Below are 20,250 nucleotides of genomic sequence, written 5' to 3' on the forward strand. Positions count from 1 at the left end.
AGATTTTTCCATATCATTCATATTGAAATTTAGGACAAATTGACTGAATCTATCTGGCAACGATTGCAAGATCAAATCAGTCGCAAGTTCCTTTCCGAGGGGAAAACCCAACCTCTCAAGGTTCTCCACATACCCAATCATCTTGAGCACATGGGGACCTACAGGGGCTCCCTCAGCTAACTTGCCTTGAAAAAGGGCTTTTAAAACTTCAAACCTTTCATGCCTTGCTTGCTCTTGATAGAGCATCTTCAGGTGTTCGATCATATCGAACGCTGCCATGTTCTCATGTTGCTTTTGCAACTCTGAGTTCATGGTAGCTAGCATGAGACAAGCAGTTTCATTGGCATCATCGACATGCTTCTTATAAGCATCTCTTTCTGCCTTAGGTGCAGAACTAGGAGGTTCCTCTTCAGGAACAGGTTTCTCCAAGACATACAGCTTTCTATCATGTTTGAGAATAATCCTCAGATTTCGGTGCCAATCCAGAAAATTTGTCCCAGACAATTTTTCCTTGTCAAGGATTGATCGCAAAATGTTGTTAGAGGTGTTTGTTGTCATGGTAATCGACATGAAAATAATGAAAATATAAGTATCAATAACATATTTAATTAGGCCTTTAATTAAATATGCTCCCACTATTTTACTCGAAACAAATGACCCTCACCATTTGATTAGGAAAATCCCGTTGGAAGATTTTCTAGTGGGTCTAGATCCACATTTCACTTTGTTTTAAGTCCGCGTAGGCGGATTACACAAAACTAGGTTATTTAGGTAAGAACTCCTTCCAATTGTATCTAATACAACTCTCGAATATTTTAGTTGGGTGAATAACTCCTTATTCCAATCCATCACATGAATCATTTCCAACTCTTGCTTCTAAACATATATAATCTTATTATAATTTGTTTAGTTAAGTTTGACCCATTATTTTAGCAATTGGATATTACAATTATCCCATCACACCTTACTAATATAGAACATGCACCTCGCGTAGGCGAAACCTACATTATTCGATACTAGTCTTGATGATTGCTAAAACTTGGAAAGCATAAACTTAATATTTAATTTGAGGGAATTTGCAATTATTCTGATCTCACCGGCTTATTTATCATATAAATCGTCTCTCACATGCATCAACATACATTCACATGCATCAACATACATTTACATGCATCAACATACATTCACATGCATCAATATACATAATGAAACAGTTATGGCCCCTAGCGCAATTATTCTCCCAAGCCAATGAGAGAACCTAAGCTAACCTAATAACGATCTAAGCTTCTCCAAGCAAGATCTTCAAGGTTGTCCTCCTTTGATATTGAATTCTTTTCTTTCTTCATAACATTACATTACATAAAAGAAACTCGTTTTACATATGAGGGAGTGAGATGAGAAAAGTGTTGGTGTAAGCCCGAGAGGCCAATACTTTTGGTACTTGTATCGAATTATTTATTAATAATAACAGGCTTTTTCTTTATTATGTTTGTTTAATAAAGTCCCTAGAATAGCTAGTTCATTTAATGTATCAAGTATGACTTAATCATGAGATCACATTAAACATAAGGATACTATTCTTAAAGTATCCGTAGTCGAGCTTTATTGTGAAGTGGGATAACATTAAAGCATTAAGACTATTATGTATATAGACTAATGATCACATCTCATGGATCATGGATAAGGAGTTATCAAGTCTTAAACATAGGTATGAATATTAAGAGTAATATTTATACTGGATTGACCCGCTATGAGAATACTATATAGAATGTTATGCAAAGTGTCATAAGTTATTCTCATGGTGATAATGGTGTATACCGCCCTTCGACCTGAAACCACTATGGACCCTAGATGTAGAGTCGAGTGCCTTATTGCTGATCAAACGTTGTCCGTAACTGGATGACCATAAAGACAGTTGATGGGTACTCCACGAAGCATGCTAAGGTACATGAGTGACCTAGATGGAATTTCTCATCCTGCGTAACAGGATAAATGTCTATGGGCCCAATATTGAACTGGACAAGGATGACACGGTTTATGTCTTGTGTTCAATATAGACATAAGGGCAAAAGGGTAATTGTACACATAAGTATTATCACAAAAGGATTTGTCAGATCACATGACATTTTCGTGTCTTGGGTAGCAATGATGTGTTGCTAGATACCGCTCACTGTTTATTATGTTAAATGCGTGATTTAATATAATTGCCAATGCCGCGAAAACCTACAGGGCCACACACAAAAGGACGGATTGATGAGAGATAGAGTAACTAAGGAACATCGTAAGGTACGGTGCACTTAAGTGAATTGTAGAACATTGTAAGGTACGGTGTACTTAAGTAGAATACGAAATATGGTAAGGTATCACGCGCTTAAGTGATTTTGGCATATTATAAGATATGGGCCACATACACGTAAGTGGGCTTTTTAGCTTGCAGCCCACACAAGTGGTTTTATAAATAGAACCCTTGTGCAGAAGCATTTATGCAGTTGCAATTTCGTTTCTCTCTCTCTCTCTCTCTCTCTCTCACTCACTCACTCACTCAAAGCCTTCATTCGTAGCAGCTAGCACTGAGATTGAAGGAATCCGTTCATGTGGACTGAGTAGAGGCGTTGTCATCGTTCAACGTTCGTGATCGCTCCGTAGATCTGCATCAAAGGTTTCAATCGTCACAAGAGGTAACGATTCTATCACTGATCATGCCCATTCGTAAGGATCACTAAAGGTGAAAATTTTAAATTCCGCTGCGTTTTGGATCGTTATTCTCCTTCAAGGAGAACCTAAGCTAACCTAATAACGATCTAAGCTTTTCCAAGCAATATCTTCAAGGTTGTCCTCCTTTGATATTGAATTCTTCTCTTTCTTCATAACATTACATTATATAAAAGAAACTCGTTTTACATACGAGGGAGTGAGATGAGAAAAAAAGTTACATTAAGAGATTAAAAGAGAGGCACGACACGCAGGTCGTATTTTAAAAACCCAAAACAAAATAAAGGAAAACTAAGGCCATAATCGATCACTACAAGACAATAATAATAAACACATTATTATTATTATTAATTTTAATTCTTTTAATTAATTAAAACCAAATTAAATTTCGGCGACCAATCACACTACGCAAAGTTAGCCGGGGGTCCGCTGCCCGGTCAGCGGGAACGGGGGTTCCGCTGCCCCGCACCGAAAATTTTAATGAACAATTCATTTGAATCGACGCCGTTTTTCGCCTCAACACTTGATACTTTAGGGCACAACTCTTGCGCAGTCACAACCCTAATCGCATAACTCTTTGACAACACAACCTTTGTGTCATCATTAACCCTAATGCACCAATTTCAGACCGTCAAACACATCTCGATTGTTGATTCAGTATGATTGATCAATACGTCATTGCTTCACCATACTAATGTCAGATCAAGAAGCAAACGACCATTGATCGCTCAAAGGAAAACATCCATTAAGTGTTTGAATGAACGAAACAGAAACAATATATCATATATACCGTATTTTGCATCAGGATTACTTATATCATATATATAACTTGATCGATCTCAATTGCATAACCTATGGACGATCGATGTATCGCTACTTCACCATACTAATGTCGGATTCCGAAGCATAGTCAACATCAACCATCCAAATCGTACACACATGATGCCAAATTTAATTACTCATTTATTCTTTGATTCATTATATCTTTTAATCGTATTAATACAGAAAATACAGAAAATAAACAACTATCAGATGCATGGTTTCGTAAGTGGCTCTGATACCACTGAAGGAGAAGGACGATCCTTAACGCATCGGAATTTTAAATTTCTCCTTTAGTGATCCTTACGAATGGGCATGATCAGTGATAGAATTGTTACCTCTTGTGGCGATTGTAACCTTTGATGCAGATCTATGGAGCGATCACGGACGTTGAACGATGACAACGCCTCTACTCAGTCCACACGAACGAATTCCTTCAATCTCAGTGCTAGCTCCTACGAATGAAGGCTTTGAGTGAGTGAGAGAGAGAGAGAGAGAGAGAGAGAGAGAGAGAGAGAGAGAGAGAGAGAGAGAGAGAGAGAGAGAGAGAGAGAGAGAGAGAGAGAGAGAGAGAGAGAGAGAAACGAAATTGCAACTGCACAAATGCTTCTACACAAGGGTTCTATTTATAGAACCACTTGTGTGGGCTGCAAGCTAAAAAGCCTACTCAAGTGTATGTGGCCCATATCTTATAATATGCCAAAATCACTTAAGTGCGTGGTACCTTACCATATTTCGTATTCTACTTAAGTACACCGTATCTTATGATGTTCTACAATTCACTTAAGGGCACCGTACATTACGGTATTCCTTAGTTACTCTATCTCTCATCAATCCGTCCTTTTGTGTGTGACCCTATAGGTTTTCGCGGCATTGACAATTATATTAAATCACGTATTTAACATAATAAATAGTGAGTGGTATCTAGCAACACATCACTGCTACCAAGACACGAAAATGTCATGTGATATGACAAATCCTTTTGTGATAATACTTATATGTATAATTACCCTTTTGCCCTTATGTCTATATTAAACACAAGGCATAGACCGTGTCATCCTTGTCCAGTTCAATATTGGACCCATTGACATTTATCCTGTTACGCAGGATGGACAAATTCCATCTAGGTCACTCATGTCCCTTAGCACGCTTCGTGGAGTATCCATCAACTGTCTTTATGGTCATCCAGTTACGGACAATGTTTGATCAGCAATAAGGCACTCGACTCTACATCTAGGATCCATAGTGGTTTCAGGTCGAAGGGTGGTATACACCATTATCACCATGAGAATAACTTATGACACTTTGCATAACATTTTATATAGTATTCTCATAGCGGGTCAATCTAGTATAAATATTACTCTTAATATTCATACCTATGTTTAAGACTTGATAACTCCTTATCAATGATCCATGAGATGTGATCATCAGTCTATATACATAATAGTCTTAATGCTTTAATGTTATCCCACTTCACAATAAAGCTCGACTATGGATACTTTAAGAATAGTGTTCTTATGTTTAATGTGATATCATGATTAAGTCACACTTGATACATTAGATGGACTATCTATTCTAGGGACTTTATTAGACAAACATAATAAAGAAAAAGCCTTTTATTATTAATAAATAATTCGATACAAGTACCAAAAGTATTGGCCTCTAGAGCTTACACCAACAGGAAGTTAGTATGAAACTTCATTTTTCCTTGTATAAAGGGGTTCGAGAATTCAACCTACTAAAAGCTCTTAAGATTTATTGGATATTCTTAAGATTAAATTTTGGGGAAAAAATTAAGTCACTTCTTTTCAACCGAACCTCTATAATTACTAGTGTTATCTATCTTACACTAAACTCTTTGTTTTCTTCTTATTTATCTTTCTAATGCTTATTTATTTTAAAATATTTTTAAACTCTAAGAATAATTATAAAAGTTTTTTAAACTACCAGTGGAGTCACATATCCACAAGTGTGGCATTCACAACAATGATTTGCAAATATTAGTGAGGTTAAAATGGACCATTGAAATTAAGTCACCATTAATTAAGACACTATGCGATGCCTAAACCTTGTTGAGTGATTCTATGTTGATATATTATGATAGTGTTTTAAAAATCAAATCGGACCCATAATTCAAACTAGGAATTGGATCTATAACTAGTCCAATTGGGTTATCTAATCTTTTGCATCAATGAACTGATTAAACTCGCTTAATTCTGTCAGATTTGTACAGTTCAATTTACAGAAAAAACATTCTTTTTTTTTAATATAAACAAAAAAAAAGACGAGCTTGTAATACGATATTTAGGTCATGAAATTTTTTAAATTTGTTAATAATAGACTAGATTAACATATTATTTTAAATTTCAACCAATGATTCATCCACAGATGATTTTGTTTAACCAGATCACTTACCGGTTCCACTTTTTAAATATTGACTTTAAGGAATATAAGATTTAAAGACCAATGATCTATTAAACATTAAGATAAGCCAAACCGAATTTACTAAAAAGATAATAGATATAGATGTATTACTCAATTTGATGTTGAAGTAAAATAAAATGTGTAATTTAAACATTGAATCAAATAATGTTATTAACGACATTATAAGTTGGTAAAGTAGACAATATATAACCTCCACATAGTAATATAGAACCTTTATTTTCTTCTAACATACCATAATTCAAACCAACACATATACTCTATCAGAATTCAAAAGATTACAATAGAAAATGTTGTTGCATTGCATCACTGAAAAATACGATTGAGGGTTGCCGCCAATCGAACTCCTCCTTGAGCTAATCGCAAACTGATGATCGGCAAACGCGATAGGAAGTAATCATCTGCAAGATATTGTTTCATGACAGTTAGAAAATCTAATAAATCTAGTTTTGTGCAGAACTATTAGAAATTAGTAAAACCTTCTAGTGTAGCATCTTCAGGAGCATCTTTATATGCGTATTGACAAGCATCCTTAACACCTTCAGATGCATAAACATTTGGGCATGTGGTCTCATCAGAACTGCATGCTTCCCAATCTGCTACTTCATCTGACCATGTTTTCTGCATCAGAAAAATTTGAAGTGAAAAACTTTGCAAGATTGTAAAGATGTAGAGAGAATTAAAGTGGATTTGAATGGCATACCGTGATATTTTTTTGAATGTCCTTGAAGTATTCATCAATGTTATTGTCATAGAATCTTTCTTCCGCTGTTTCAATAATGTTGGCATCCCAAACCTAAGTGATAAAAATTCAGTCAGTAAAGTAGATAGTGAAATAGTAGTTTATGATGACGAGAGTTGTGATCATGACTGACATGGTGAAGATTTTGTTTCCTTGTGTACCAATGAACATCTATTGTATTTCCACCCTTGTCTGTGGTAAAACCAGTGTGTAGAGGCTGCAAATTAACCAAACATATATAAGGAGTTATCGATTCCGCAACTTTTGAATTAAGATTAGACGGCGAAATCTGTTTGAAGTTGTTAGACATATACCTGATGGACATCTCCCATATAATGAGAAAGGAAAAGAAGTGCTTGTGTAAGGTTATCTGATATTCCATTGTGAAACAAGAATTTAGTTAGTCAGCATATAAACAAGAAAAATATATCAGTTTTAACAGTCTTGGCAAGTTTTTTTTTTACGTTGAGTGTCTTTGCCATAGTCAAGAAGCTGAGTGGTGTAATTGTTAATTGCTCCAACAACACATCTATCTTTTACGCCATTCAAATCCTTGCAATCCCCTATATGAATAAATGTTTAAATTGATAAGTGCAGCATATCATAAAATCCAAATCCATTGATCTAACAAATCCGGCATCTGCAGTTGAGATGCCCGGATTGTGTGATAGGATATAGTAAACAAGGAATCAAAAGAGACATACTAGCATATTGGAAATTGCAAAGCTTAGGAGGAGTGTCAGCGAAATGCAAAGCAGACGTCCATCGAAGAGAAAACTTGACGCGATCAGCCCATGTACAAACACTTGACAGATCATTATTCGCATAAGCAGGCAACAATTGTTTCACAGCATCTGCAGCTGCCTCGGTCAGACGAGCCTGAGCGATCTTACAAGTAATGGCATGTCCTTCTTCTCCCCATCCTTGAATGTTTTGAACCAAAAAAATGAAGGACAATATTGCACCTAACTGAATTTTGTTATACTCCATTTTTGTTTCTTTTAGTTTACTATGAAAATTATGTACTTTACTTTGAGTTTATATTGAACTGTGTATGTGCAGAGACGATGTATCCAACAGTCTGACTAAAGGGTGGTCAAATTTTCTAAAAAGAAATTTTACATAAAAAGAAATTTTAATATTTATGTTTTGTAGAAAAAATAAAATAATTTCATAATATATTATTTTATATGATCTTACTGATTTAGGCTCTATAGATATAAGTTTTTAAAATATTCAAAAATAGATATTTATAAAAAGAATCAATATTTTGCTTCTGAAAATGTGAACGTATGAATTTTAAAATAATTTCTTTATATTAAAATCTTAAACAAGTGGGATGAATTAACATTTTTTAAATAGGCAAGTTGTTTGGTACCTTTGAATTTTGATTGACTACCAATATTTTTAATATAAATAAATTTAAATTTTTTATATATTTTAAAATAAAATTATATTAAAATTTATAATATTCAATTAAATTCAAAGATATCAAAATATTCATTTGATATATATATATATATATATATATATATATATATATATATATATATATATATATATATATATATATATATATATATATATATATATATATATATATATATATATATATATATATATATATATATATATATATATATATGTATATATATATGACAAATCATATCGGTCATTGGCTGACCACCTTAGAAGGACATGTATTTGGTCAGTCACATCGATTTCGGTCCAACTATCTTATTTTAGGGAGGACTATCCTGCACTGAATCACAGGGGATCCATTCCTCAAATGCATCCAACGGTTCTCCGCAATCCACACCTGAAGAATATCAGGACCTTTATTTCTCATTTCTATATAAAGGAATGGTGCCAATTCAAGTAACAGATTTCAACACAATTTGAATACACTCTTTTTCTCCAGATACTGACTTGAGCGTCAGAGTGCTAATCTTGCATGTACACCCCCTCTCCATGATGCCAAAAGCTCTTTTCAGAGGTTATCTATGAACTTCTTTCCATTTCTAGTTCCCAAGAAGAATAATGGCACACCTTGTGGGAATCAAATGTTGATCCCTACCCATTCCACGACTCTCAGTTCGGTTTTCATTTCTTCTGCCAGGAGTCTTCTCGATAATTGGTTTTCAATGGACTTCTTGACAGGGGTACCAAATCTTGGATTGACTTCTGCTATCGGTTCTCTGCACACTTTACTACCTAAAAGTGTCAGTCAGTCATAGTAGCCGCCTTGAGAGGGATTATCCAGGGGAAGAAATAGAGTTTAATATCATACTTCGACCGGTTCACCCAGTTCACATTGGAAGTAGATGGGGTCGAGGAAGGCCTCAAATGCAAGATCTTCGAGAACAAACTTCTTCTTCATCACCCATTTAGAACTAAATTGGGGAAGAAAAAGATCATAACGACTTATGAGATGCTGAAATTGGCACAAACCTACATGATTTTAGAGGGGAAAATGAACACCCACCTGCTTTGATAACCCGGACACTATTAACACTTATTACATTCACCCATTTGGGAAGGAGTCTCACTTTCAAAGGGATGACATGGATAAGGGATCTCATAGCCGATATGACAAATACACTCCGCTAAACATCTCTAGGGAGAGGATTTACCAGGAATACGCTAATATTGCATTTTGAAAGGGAGGGATCTGGCCACCGTTCCCTATAAGGGAATCATCCTAGACCAATAAATTAAAATATTTCCATTTCCACAAGGGACACAACCACAATGTTGTCAATTACATATAGCTTAAAGATGTTATTGAAGCATTGATCAAGAATGGTAGGATGGCCAAATACGTCAAAGGTAGCAAGTGAGAGAGGGAAGAGTCCCCCAAGGGAAAATCCCCTTCAAAGACTATCGAGTTTGGCATTAACAACGAGAAAAAGGAGGCCAATAAAGGAAAATGCATGTATATTGCATCCATTACGAGAGGAGCACCTCGTGTTGGAAAACTAAATTCAAGCACAAGAAGGAGGTGGTAAATTGTGGTATTTAAAATTCTTATTACTTTTATACTTTTCTCGATTAAGATTGTGTTATAGTTTTATATGAGTGATTTTAATTGGAAATAAATAGTAAAAGTAAATAGTAGAAATTAAAATGATATGATTAGAGAGATTACACTAGATATTTATAAAAGGTTTGCTAAACATTGGCCTAGTTCTATCCCCAGGAGGTCTTCTTGAGAGTTTGACTATAAACTTTGAGCTTTTGAAGGTTATTCCCACGAATATTTATACAAACTGATCTTGAGATTTTTACATGCTTATCCCCAACCACAAATAGATTTTACCACTAGCTAACTAGAACCTTCTTATAGATTTTCAAACTGATCTCAATAACCAAAAGCATAACTTTTTCCGACAAAGCACTATATAAACAAAAAAATAATATTTTAAATCTCATTTATCTCACAAACCAAACTCAACCCTCTCAATAGTATCACACTCTCACGAATTTAATAAATAGGCACTAAGACAATTTTAAGTCAAATAAATAATTTCTAGAGAGAGAGTCCGAAAAAAGTGTAGAGAGATAAAATAAAAAGAAACTATGAATTGTTGGTAGATGGAGTGAAATGAAGAGGAGGCGAGCCTCCTTTATATAGGAGTTTGAAAATTCAAAAACGGAAACAATCCACAGAATTTATAAGTGAATGGGTTGGCATAAAGCTCCAGTCGATTGTCCAATCCATTTTTAATAGATTATCATGCCCAAATAAGAAATATTTGATATAGATCAGTTGCAAGTCATTAAAGAGTTGTCTTAATAGCTTGGTTAATCGCTTAGCTTCTCTCTAATCCAATATTTTAAAAACCGGACCGAACCGTCGGTTCAACTGGGAACCGGAGATGAATCCGGTCGGGTCAATCTTTTAAAACCCCTAGTGGGTAAAAACCGGAGTCTAACCGGAAAAACCAGATTAAATCGTCCAAAATCATTCAAACCAAAGAACCGGAGCCGATTTTGTAAAATCGCCCGGTTCAAAAAAATGCATCAAATTGACCATTTTTATAAAAAGAAAATTAAAAATGTTAATTTTTTTTTTGCAATGTACGACAATCATTTAATTGTTTCGGATCCACTATCATCATTAAAAATCCTCTTATTAAACCAACTTATGAATTTCTTGTTATGCTTTGTCAACAACCACTTGTCATTCATTTAGGAGTATTTTTTCTTTATAATTGTTTTGTGAGTAGTTATGTAAGGTTCAAATTTATTAAGATTATTGAACATATATAGTTGTGCTTCAAGAACTACATCCTGAGCCATTCTCTTAACATGTAAACCTTAAGTACATCTACCTTCAAATTTATCAGTATGACGAAACTTTGGAATTTCTATAGACTCTAGTTTTGGCAAATAATTAAAATAAATTTGTGTTTCTTTTGTGATGTACCTTTCAACAATCGAAGCTCTGAGTCTGTGATGATTCTTCGTATATCCTATAAAGATCTTCATGTATCGCTATATTGGATACATCCACCTTAAATAAACTTGACCACAAAATCTATATTAGAGACATTGTCTTTATATGATACATAATGTCAAAAAATGATAATGAAAATACATCTCCAATTGATACAAGATTATTGGAGCCTCGTCTTCTAATTCATCTAATTTTTTGAAGTTAATAACTTTATTACATATATCATTAAAGAATAAGCACAATGTGGTTATAGTTACTCTTATATTTCTTGGAAGTATGCTACGGATAGCCACCGTTAGAAGTTGTTGCATCAAAACATGACAATCATTAGATTTTAAGTCAATTAACTTGAGATCTTTCATTGATGCAAGTTTCTTGATGCTTGATGAGTAACCTTAAGAAACATTGATACCATTCAAACACTAAAAAAAATCTTTTCATTTTAAGATTGTGTGTGACAAGCCGGAGGCAAGTAAGTTTATTTCCTTTATCTTCCGGAGTCAACTGTTATCATATACTCATCTCCACCATATTTTAACGGGATTTCTATTATCTTTAGTATGTCTTGGAATTTTTAGAAGGATTTCTATTAAACTATCACATATATTTTTCTCCACAAGTATCATATAAAAACAATATGTTACATCGAGACTAGACCAATAAAATGTTGCCACAGCATAAGAGTAAGCTAAGAAAAAAACCAGATTTACTTTAAAAACAGTATAGACAATTGGATATTGAAATAACATTGAACAAATAATGTTATTAATGACATTAAGTTGGTAAATTACAACATTATACAGAAACTTTATTCTCTTTTAATAATACCATAATTCAAACCAACCACAAACACTATTTCATAATTCAAAAGATTACAATAGATAATGCTGTTGCATTGCATCACCCAAAAATACGATTGAGGGTTGCCGCCAATCGAACTCCTCCTTGAGCTAATCGCAAACTGATGATAGGCAAACGTGATAGGAAGTAATCATCTGCAAGACAATGTTTTTTGACGGTCAGAAAATCTAATAAATCTAGTTTTATGCAGAACTATTAGAAATTAGTAGTACCTTCTAGTGTAGCATCTTCAGGGGCGTCTTTATATGCGTATTGACAAGCATCCTTAACACCTTCAGATGCATAAACATTTGGACATGTCGTCTCATCAGAACTGCATGCTTCCCAATCTGCTACTTCATCTGACCATGTTTTCTGCATCATAAAAATTTGAGTATAAAAACTTGTACAAGATTATAAAGATATAGAGAAAAATTAAAGTGGTTTTGAATGAAATACAGTGATATTTTTTTGAATGTCCTTGAAGTATTCTTCAATGTTATTGTCATAGAATCTTTCTTCTGCTGTTTCAATAATGTTAGCATCCCAAACCTAAACGGTACAAAGTTAGTCAGTAAAGTAGATAGTGAAATAGTAGTTTATGATGATGCGAATTGTGATCATGACTGACATGGTGAAGATTTTGTTTCCTTGTGTACCAATGAACATCAATTGTATTTCCTCCCTTGTCTGTGGTAAAACCAGTATGTAGAGGCTGCAAATTAACCAAACATATAAAGAGTTACCGATTCCGCAACTTTTGAATTAAGATTAGACGGCCAAGCCTGTTTGTAATTGTTAGACATACCTGATGAACATCTCCCATATAATGAGCAAGGAAAAGAAGTGCTTGTGTAAGATTATCTGATATTCCATTGTGAAACAAGAATTTAGTTAGTCGGCATATAAAGAAGAAAAAAAACTGAGTTCTTAAAGTCTCAGCAAGTTTGATTTTACGTTGAGTGTCTTTGCCATAGTCGAGAAGCTGAGTGGTGTAATTGTTAATTGCTCCAACAACACATCTATCTTTCACGCCATTCAAATCCTTGCAATCCCCTAAATGAATGCATTTTTAGATAAATTGACAAGTGCATCATATCATAAACTTCAAGAGTCATTGAAATTTGAATCCACTGATCTAACAAAAAGAATCAAAAGAAACATACTGGCATATTGGAAATTGCAAAGCTTAGGAGGAGTGTCAGCATAGTGCAAAGCAGACGTCCAACGAAGAGCAAACTTGACACGATCAGCCCATGTACAAACACTTGACAGATCATTATTGGCATAAGCAGGCAGCAATTGTTTCACAGCATCTGCAGCTGCATCGGTCAGACGAGCCTGAGCTATCTTACAAGTAATGGCATGTCCTTCTTCTCCCCACCCTTGAATGCTTTGAACCAAAAAAATGAATGACAATATTGCCACTAACTGGATTCTGTTACACTCCATTTTTGTTTCTTTCAGTTCACAGTGACCACAATGTACTTGCTTTGTGCTTATATATAACGTGTGAATGTGTCTTTTGAGAAACTTGTTATTTAAGGTAATTATGTTAAGGTGCAAGATTGTGTTGTTTCAAGTGTGAACTGTGTGAATGAACAAAAAAAAAAAGTTAACGTCGTTTTAGCGCGTTACGTTACGTTACATGTATAGTGACGTTTAAATAATCACATACCATTAATGCTACTCTTTTTCGCCACTAGAATATTCGTATAAAGAAGGAATCAATGTAAATGGAAAATAATCATCATTGGTAATTTAATTGATTTTATTTAGGATTCTAATAGGCTCTGTATATTTGCTAAATGCAGTAAATGGCCTTCTATAAATTGTGATCGGATCAGGACAGAACAATATCTGAATCATTAATGAACTTTTTCAAAATAAATAAATCTAAATTAATAAATTCAAATAAGAAAACTTTAATATTTCCATAAAATAAACATTGTTTTATTTATTTATTAAAAACAGTATATTATCAGAATATTCTTGTATAGCTTTGTTAATTTTTTTTTGAAGTTATATTTGAATATTTTATATTAAAAATAATATTTAATTATTATATTCAATAATTATTATATAAATATATTTATATTAATTATATCAAGTATTAAAAAAAGTTAATAGTGGTAATCAAAGTGATATAATACATGCTCATTTAAGTTACTCACTCCGTTTCTTCTTAAGTGTTATTTTTTTAATTTTTTACATATATCAAAAAAATTAATTATTATTGTTATTTTTTCAACCATAATTTTTTTTACCTATAAAATCCTTAACGATTTGTTATATTTATTTTACTTTTTTTTCTTTTTTTAAAAATTACCTAAGAGTAATTTTGACAAAATATAATTAATACTACGCTAAATTTAGTAAATGATAATTAAAAATAAATAACAAAAATTCAGAAAAAAAACACTTAAAAAAAACAGAGGAAATTTCAAAAAAAAATTGCAACTAATCTCTAAGATTTGACAATATTTATTCTATGAATCATGACCACAAAATTTTTAAATTAAAAAAATTGTAAATAATCATTCAAAATTTTCTATTTTATAATCATTCAAAATTTAATATAAAAAATTTTCTATTTGATGGAACGAGAAAAGCACTCACCGAATGAGAAACACTTGGTTGGGTATACAAAATCAAAGAAAAAAAATAAAATTGAGTAACAGAACTGAAAAGGAAAAGAAATGGAAATGATATGTTAGAAAAAACATAGTGAAAAGAATAATGACATTGACTCTGAACCCAAAACCATTTGTTTTTCCTTTTGTTTGTATTTACCCCACCGTAACCTAAGCCCTGTTACAACCCGAAAGACCTCAAAAAATGTGTGTTGTGTGTAGTTGATACGAAAGGAGAAGTTATTCAAATTTATGAGTCGATATTGCATATTCTGAAATGTGAGTGTAAACACTTTAATCCGAACAGAATTGGTGAGAGTGTGATATAAGATGACAGGTGAAGCAGTACGTCTATGGGGAAGTGCGACGGAAAATCAATTAGGGAAAACAAGGACCATGAAATAAAGAGTTAAGGCGTGTGGCGTAAGATCTCAACAATATTGTGGTAAGAAAATTTCAGTTTTGGGAAGTGACACACTCTGTCGTTTAGAACATTACTTGAGGACAAGCAATGAGCTAAGTTTGGGGTTGTGATCAGTCACCATTTTTACTATATTTTCATCACTTATTCTACAAGAATCCAAGGATTTTGAAATACTTTGTTCGTATTATGTTATCTTTCAAGGTAGTTTTTAATTGTTTTAGTTAATTGAACGTTTTATCATTTTCTTATTTTTATTTCGTGTTTGCTGGATTTTATGCTTTGGTTGTCTTTTTTTATTCTCTTCAGGTCCAAGTAGAAGACCCAACTGACTCAGTGCAAGAAAGTCGAGAATTCTGACGTTTGAGGAAAGAAATTATGAACTTTCAAGAAGCTTGACACGACCACCCGTGTCACCTGACACGGGCTGTGTTAGGAGAAGGACCTAACTAAGCTGCAAGGGAAGGAAGGCAGGGGCCTGACACGGCCACCTGTGTCATCCCATCTGAGATGAAACAGAAGATGAAGGTCAAGTCAGTGGCATGACATGGCCACCCATGTCAGCTGACATGGGTCATGTCAGGCCAGGCGTTAATTATTTCAGTTTTAGGGTTTTTATCCAGACTTGAGCAACAAGGGCGTTCTTAGGATTTCCAACCAACGCTAAGGGATTTCACTATTTTAGAAGAGTTTCTACGAGAAAAGAAGGGGACTTTTGGCAAGGAGAAAATAAAGCATAGACAATTGTCAGATGATCGAGAATTACAGAGATCAAGGAATTCGAAGAGAGGGAGATTTTCATGAGCAGAAGCAATTGAAGATCCAAGTCATCCAATTACTTGTAGTGTCTAATTTTCATCTTGAATTTGTCTTGAAAAATATGAGTAGGTAAACCCCCCAATGCTATGGGGTATCCCCTAATTTATATTTGTAATGACTTTGAGTTTGCAATTGCATTGACAATATTATTTTTCATAGTTACGGTAATCTTTTGATGTGCTCGATGCTTTCTCTTTCGGAACAATCGAGATTGTTGTATGATTATCAATTAGGCTGGACCGCCATTAATGAGGTTTTCATAAGATTACTCTGTAGTAGATATCACCTAGGACTAGGGATACCCTGTATGAACCAGAGGATTCTTGATATAATAAGGCTTAAATTTCACCGGTAATTTCCTATGGACGTAGAAATTAGGGTTGAATGATTAAAGGTTTTCTCACCAATGCCTTGGGAGAAAATACCCTGGAGAACTGGTAGTAAGTAATTGATATTTGTTGATGCAATAGTGACTCAGAGTTGTTACAGAGACAAATTATACATCTTCCCTGACATGTTCGTTTTTCCTTTAAACCCTTATTTTACAGTATTCTTTATTTTATTTGCCCTTATTTTTATAAGATTGAATCTAAAACCCCAATACTAGTTTTTGTTTAATTGAACAATTATTTGAACTCGATATTAACAAACAGCTCTTGAGATCGACATTCGGGGAAGTTCTCCTTTACTACTACAAAAGGCAAAATAGTATACTTGATATTTTCCCAATCAATTGGTGTCCTTAAAGTATGGTTGTCACTAGTGTCACTTCAAAGCCCAATTGTCATGGTGTCTCCTAAAGTTCAGTTGTCAGTCACATTATCTTCAAAATCTAGTTGTCACTAGCAATACTCTAAGCTGGGTCGTTACTAGAACTCATTTTAAACCCAATTGTCATTGGCATCACTGTCACTCCATTTGTAAGTCCAAATGTCATCAGGAATCTCCATAATTCTAGTTATAACTATCACTCAATTGTTAAATCCAATTGTAATCGATATCTGAAGTTTGGTTGTCACTCGCATCATTTAAAGTCCATGTTGTAACGGGTACCAGTCTGTTAGAAGTTGGTTGTGACTAATGCTTACGACATAAGTCTAATTTTGTTGGCACATACAAAGAGTTTGATTACCCTATTTTTTTCTTGATGGTTCCTAGAAGTTCATGTATGACTCATCATTTTGAGGAATTCCTAAAAGCTTGGAAGTTTTTCATGTTAGAAAACTCCAATGATGTTTGTCTTGATTGATTTTATTTTTAAAGAATCATCGTAGCCCTTTGCGTAAATGATCTTCTATAAGAAGACTCCCGTTTATTTATTTGTTGGATAAATTACCTGTTAGGAATCTCCAAAACCTTTGATTGGATGAATTTCTTGTGATAAATCTCCAGAACTGTCAGATGTATTCTAAAGTGTCAGGTCATATCTAAACCTGATGATAAAACATACTTTGAATATTCCTCGGTGTCTTCTCCCCAGAAGTTGTTATCCCCAGTGAGTCTTCACCCATTCACCTTTGTCATTTTTCTGTGGATTACTGATAGTGTGAAAATGCATAATGTTTTTAGACTCGTTTCGTATGTTATTTATCATTATTTTACTATAGTTTGTCGTCATTACGTCTTGTTTTGTCCGTGTTTTAGGTACTTATTGATTACGGAGCATATGAGTGTACGAAGCGGAAAATGGAGCAAAATGGTGAAGAAAAGTGCAAAAATGCCACATTCTGGTGCATGGCGTCCGCCATGGCACCAGGACACGTCATCCCCTTCATTTAAATCTCATGGCGACCACCATGAGCCTTGTGGCGACTACCATCTGCCTGCAGTAATAGAATGCGTGGAAGTGGGTTGGACTCACCCCTTCCTATAGCGGTAAAAATTTTGAGATTAAGTTATTGATTAACTTAACTCACAAAGCAAGAGTCTCCACCGTGCTTTTATTGTTTCCAAAGGAAAAGGGAAAAAATACGAACCAAACCCAAAGAAGTTTTAAAATAAAACTAATGAAAAGAGAACACGGGTCTAAGGGTTAGTTATACAAAAGGAAGGTATTAACACCCTAAATATCCATGGTACTCCATGGGAACCTCTTGAAAAATATGTACATTTTAGTTCGAAAAAGATGTTGTTTGTTAAAATATTGGAGATATGGGAAAAGAATCATTTTTCTTTACTTTTTTGTGTTTGCCAAGACTTTTGAAATCTCATGCCTACGTATCAACTAAGTGCAATGGAGGATCAAAATCTCGTAGTTCGTGCTAAAAATAACAAAGGAGTTTGTTTTGATTCATTTTTATGGAAAATACATTTTGTCATTTTAAGGAGAATACTCAACTAGTCACCCACAAGTATGAGTACTTTGCATCATCATGAGAAGGGCTCCAACTTGGATAAGGATTAACAAGTATACCACTAGCTCTCACAGATGGAAAATAATTGTCATCAATACTATAGGGGGTAGGAGAACTATATCTCAACTATGGAAATGACTCATGTCTAATACCTTGAGAAAAGTTTTTAAAAGGAAAAGTGCACAAAGGCACAAAATGATTTGAATGAGTTAGACATTTTTTAGTCTTTTGAAATTAGTCAAAATATGCTTAAGATGAATTGACATTTATTCAGAAACAAGTTTTGAAATTCACTTGACAAAAGTCAAGGTTTATTGAGAAAAATGATTCAAGTTTGGAAAACAATAAGGTTTTGAAAGAGAGGGGAGATTTTGAAAATTTAAGAAAGGGAGGAGAAGAAGAGCCTATCCTAAAGCATAAAGTAAAAGTTAGAGAGGAAAGATCTAACAAAGAAATAGTAAGCTTTATGACATAAGTCAAGCAAGAATTCTCTCCTTTGGATTGAGCCTCAAGCAAGTTAAAATAAGCAAATGATAATCCATGTATCAGATGAACCCAAAGTAACCAAGCCAAGTCTTCACAGAGAAGTCCAAAGTCAAAGGTATCAGATGAATTCCAAGGTCTCAAATCACAAGTCCCAAAGCAAAGGTCTAGATCTTAATTCTAAGTCCATAACACCACAATGATGCCAAGGATGGTAACCACAAGTCCATGAATTAGGAGAAACAAGTTTCTTTTTAAGTTTTTTTCTTTATTAATGTCTTCTCTACAATAATTTGCATAAACTACAAAATGGACAAGAAAAATAAATGACAAAATCACAAATAATATGATATGAAATTCTAAATATAAAGTATAAAGTAAATGGCATAAAATAAAGGCATAGAGTAAATGACTTTGAAATAGAATTTAATACAAGTGAAGAGTTAGTAAGGGATGTTAGTAAAGATGAAAAGATTGTTTATGGTCATGTTTGGAGAACATTTAACTATCCACTCACAAGCATGAAAATATGAACCTATACATCATTTATGAGAAGTGCTTCAACTTGAATAAAATCAACAAGTATGCCACTAGCTCTCACAAATGGAAAAGGAGCAACATTTTCACACAATACCATGAGGAATAGGAGACTTGTAATCTCACTTATAAAATGCCTTTTCTTTTGGGACAAATTTAGTGATATGTTAAGCAATCGTAATTGGACTTATGTAGAAGTCACAAATATCTGAGGTCGGTCAATAATAATGTTTGTGTTAATACATGCTAGAGAAATGATATGTAAATCATTCTCCTAAATTCATGTCACACAAGAAAATGAAAGAAAGGGGATGATGATCAAGCACAAAGGCTAGGAGGATGGCCAATTACTTCAATCCATATTTCATGACACTTGGGACAAACTTATGGATCAATCCAAAGTACCTTAAATGATGCATGATCACTTAGAAGGTAGATTTGAAATGATGAAAGTTCATCAAGTACCAATCCACACAGCATTAACTAGATGGATACAAGTCATCCAATTGATCAAAGGAAAAAGAAGGAGATGAAGAAGAAAGAATCAAGAGAAGTCACACCCAAATTGGATCAAAAGTTGGATCAAGTCATCATCAAAATCAATCATCCATTTTGGTGGATTAGGGTTTTCACCCCATCAACATCCAAGATCCATTTAGTTTGATGAGACTTGAAGTCCAAAACTTCATGATCCAAGACGAACAGAAGTTCACAATGTCACACAAATATTAAATTCAATTAAATGAAATAAAAATGTATCAAGGGTATTTTTAAATGATTTTTAAAATAGAAATAAAATGGAAAATCCATAAAGTCCTTCAAAACACCAAATAAATGGCCAAGAAAATTATGGAAAGTTGGAAATAAAATAAGAAACATATAATAAAATTTTCAGAATTTAAAAATGCAAAAAAGTATTATTAAACCAATTAAAACAAATGAGAAAACAGAAAATTCATGAAAAATAGGAAATCAATGAAATAAAAAAT

The 20,250-nt window shown here is 33.7% G+C and overlaps 1 protein-coding gene across 3 annotated transcripts; it reads right to left on the bottom strand.

Annotated features, from left to right (window-relative positions):
- Positions 1 to 6,162: 6,162 nt before the first annotated feature.
- On the bottom strand, positions 6,163 to 13,592 carry LOC127096768 (endonuclease 2). 3 transcript variants are annotated; one of them, XM_051035315.1, is made up of 7 exons: positions 13,181 to 13,592; positions 7,180 to 7,278; positions 7,030 to 7,085; positions 6,849 to 6,932; positions 6,677 to 6,769; positions 6,453 to 6,594; positions 6,163 to 6,374 (listed from the first exon to the last, which is right to left on the bottom strand). In XM_051035315.1, the coding sequence occupies exons 1-7, from the start codon at positions 13,464 to 13,466 to the stop codon at positions 6,280 to 6,282; spliced, it is 855 nt and encodes a 284-aa protein (XP_050891272.1). In that variant the 5' UTR covers positions 13,467 to 13,592; the 3' UTR covers positions 6,163 to 6,279. The 3 variants fall into 3 exon arrangements, with proteins under 3 accessions (XP_050891272.1, XP_050891271.1, XP_050891270.1); XM_051035314.1 differs by lacking the exon at positions 13,181 to 13,592 and adding an exon at positions 7,420 to 7,802; XM_051035313.1 differs by lacking the exons at positions 6,163 to 6,374; positions 6,453 to 6,594; positions 6,677 to 6,769; ... (1 more) ...; positions 7,030 to 7,085; positions 7,180 to 7,278 and adding exons at positions 11,912 to 12,169; positions 12,248 to 12,389; positions 12,474 to 12,566; ... (1 more) ...; positions 12,823 to 12,878; positions 12,972 to 13,070 and having other exon boundaries at positions 13,181 to 13,551.
- Between the last annotated feature and the right edge of the window lie 6,658 nt (positions 13,593 to 20,250).

The sequence above is a fragment of the Lathyrus oleraceus genome, chromosome 6, assembly GCF_024323335.1.
Source record: "Lathyrus oleraceus cultivar Zhongwan6 chromosome 6, CAAS_Psat_ZW6_1.0, whole genome shotgun sequence".
NCBI classification, from domain to species: domain Eukaryota; kingdom Viridiplantae; phylum Streptophyta; class Magnoliopsida; order Fabales; family Fabaceae; genus Lathyrus; species Lathyrus oleraceus.

Excerpts from the sequence above, each read along its gene's own strand:
- LOC127096768 (XM_051035315.1), bottom strand. The coding sequence starts at position 13,466 with ATGGAGTGTAACAGAATCCAGTTAGTGGCAATATTGTCATTCATTTTT. Across the intron at positions 6,770-6,848 it reads GGAAACAAAATCTTCACCAT|GTTTGGGATGCCAACATTAT; the intron begins GTCAGTCATGAT and ends TTTATCACTTAG. Across the intron at positions 6,595-6,676 it reads ACATTCAAAAAAATATCACG|AAAACATGGTCAGATGAAGT; the intron begins GTATGCCATTCA and ends TTTCTGATGCAG.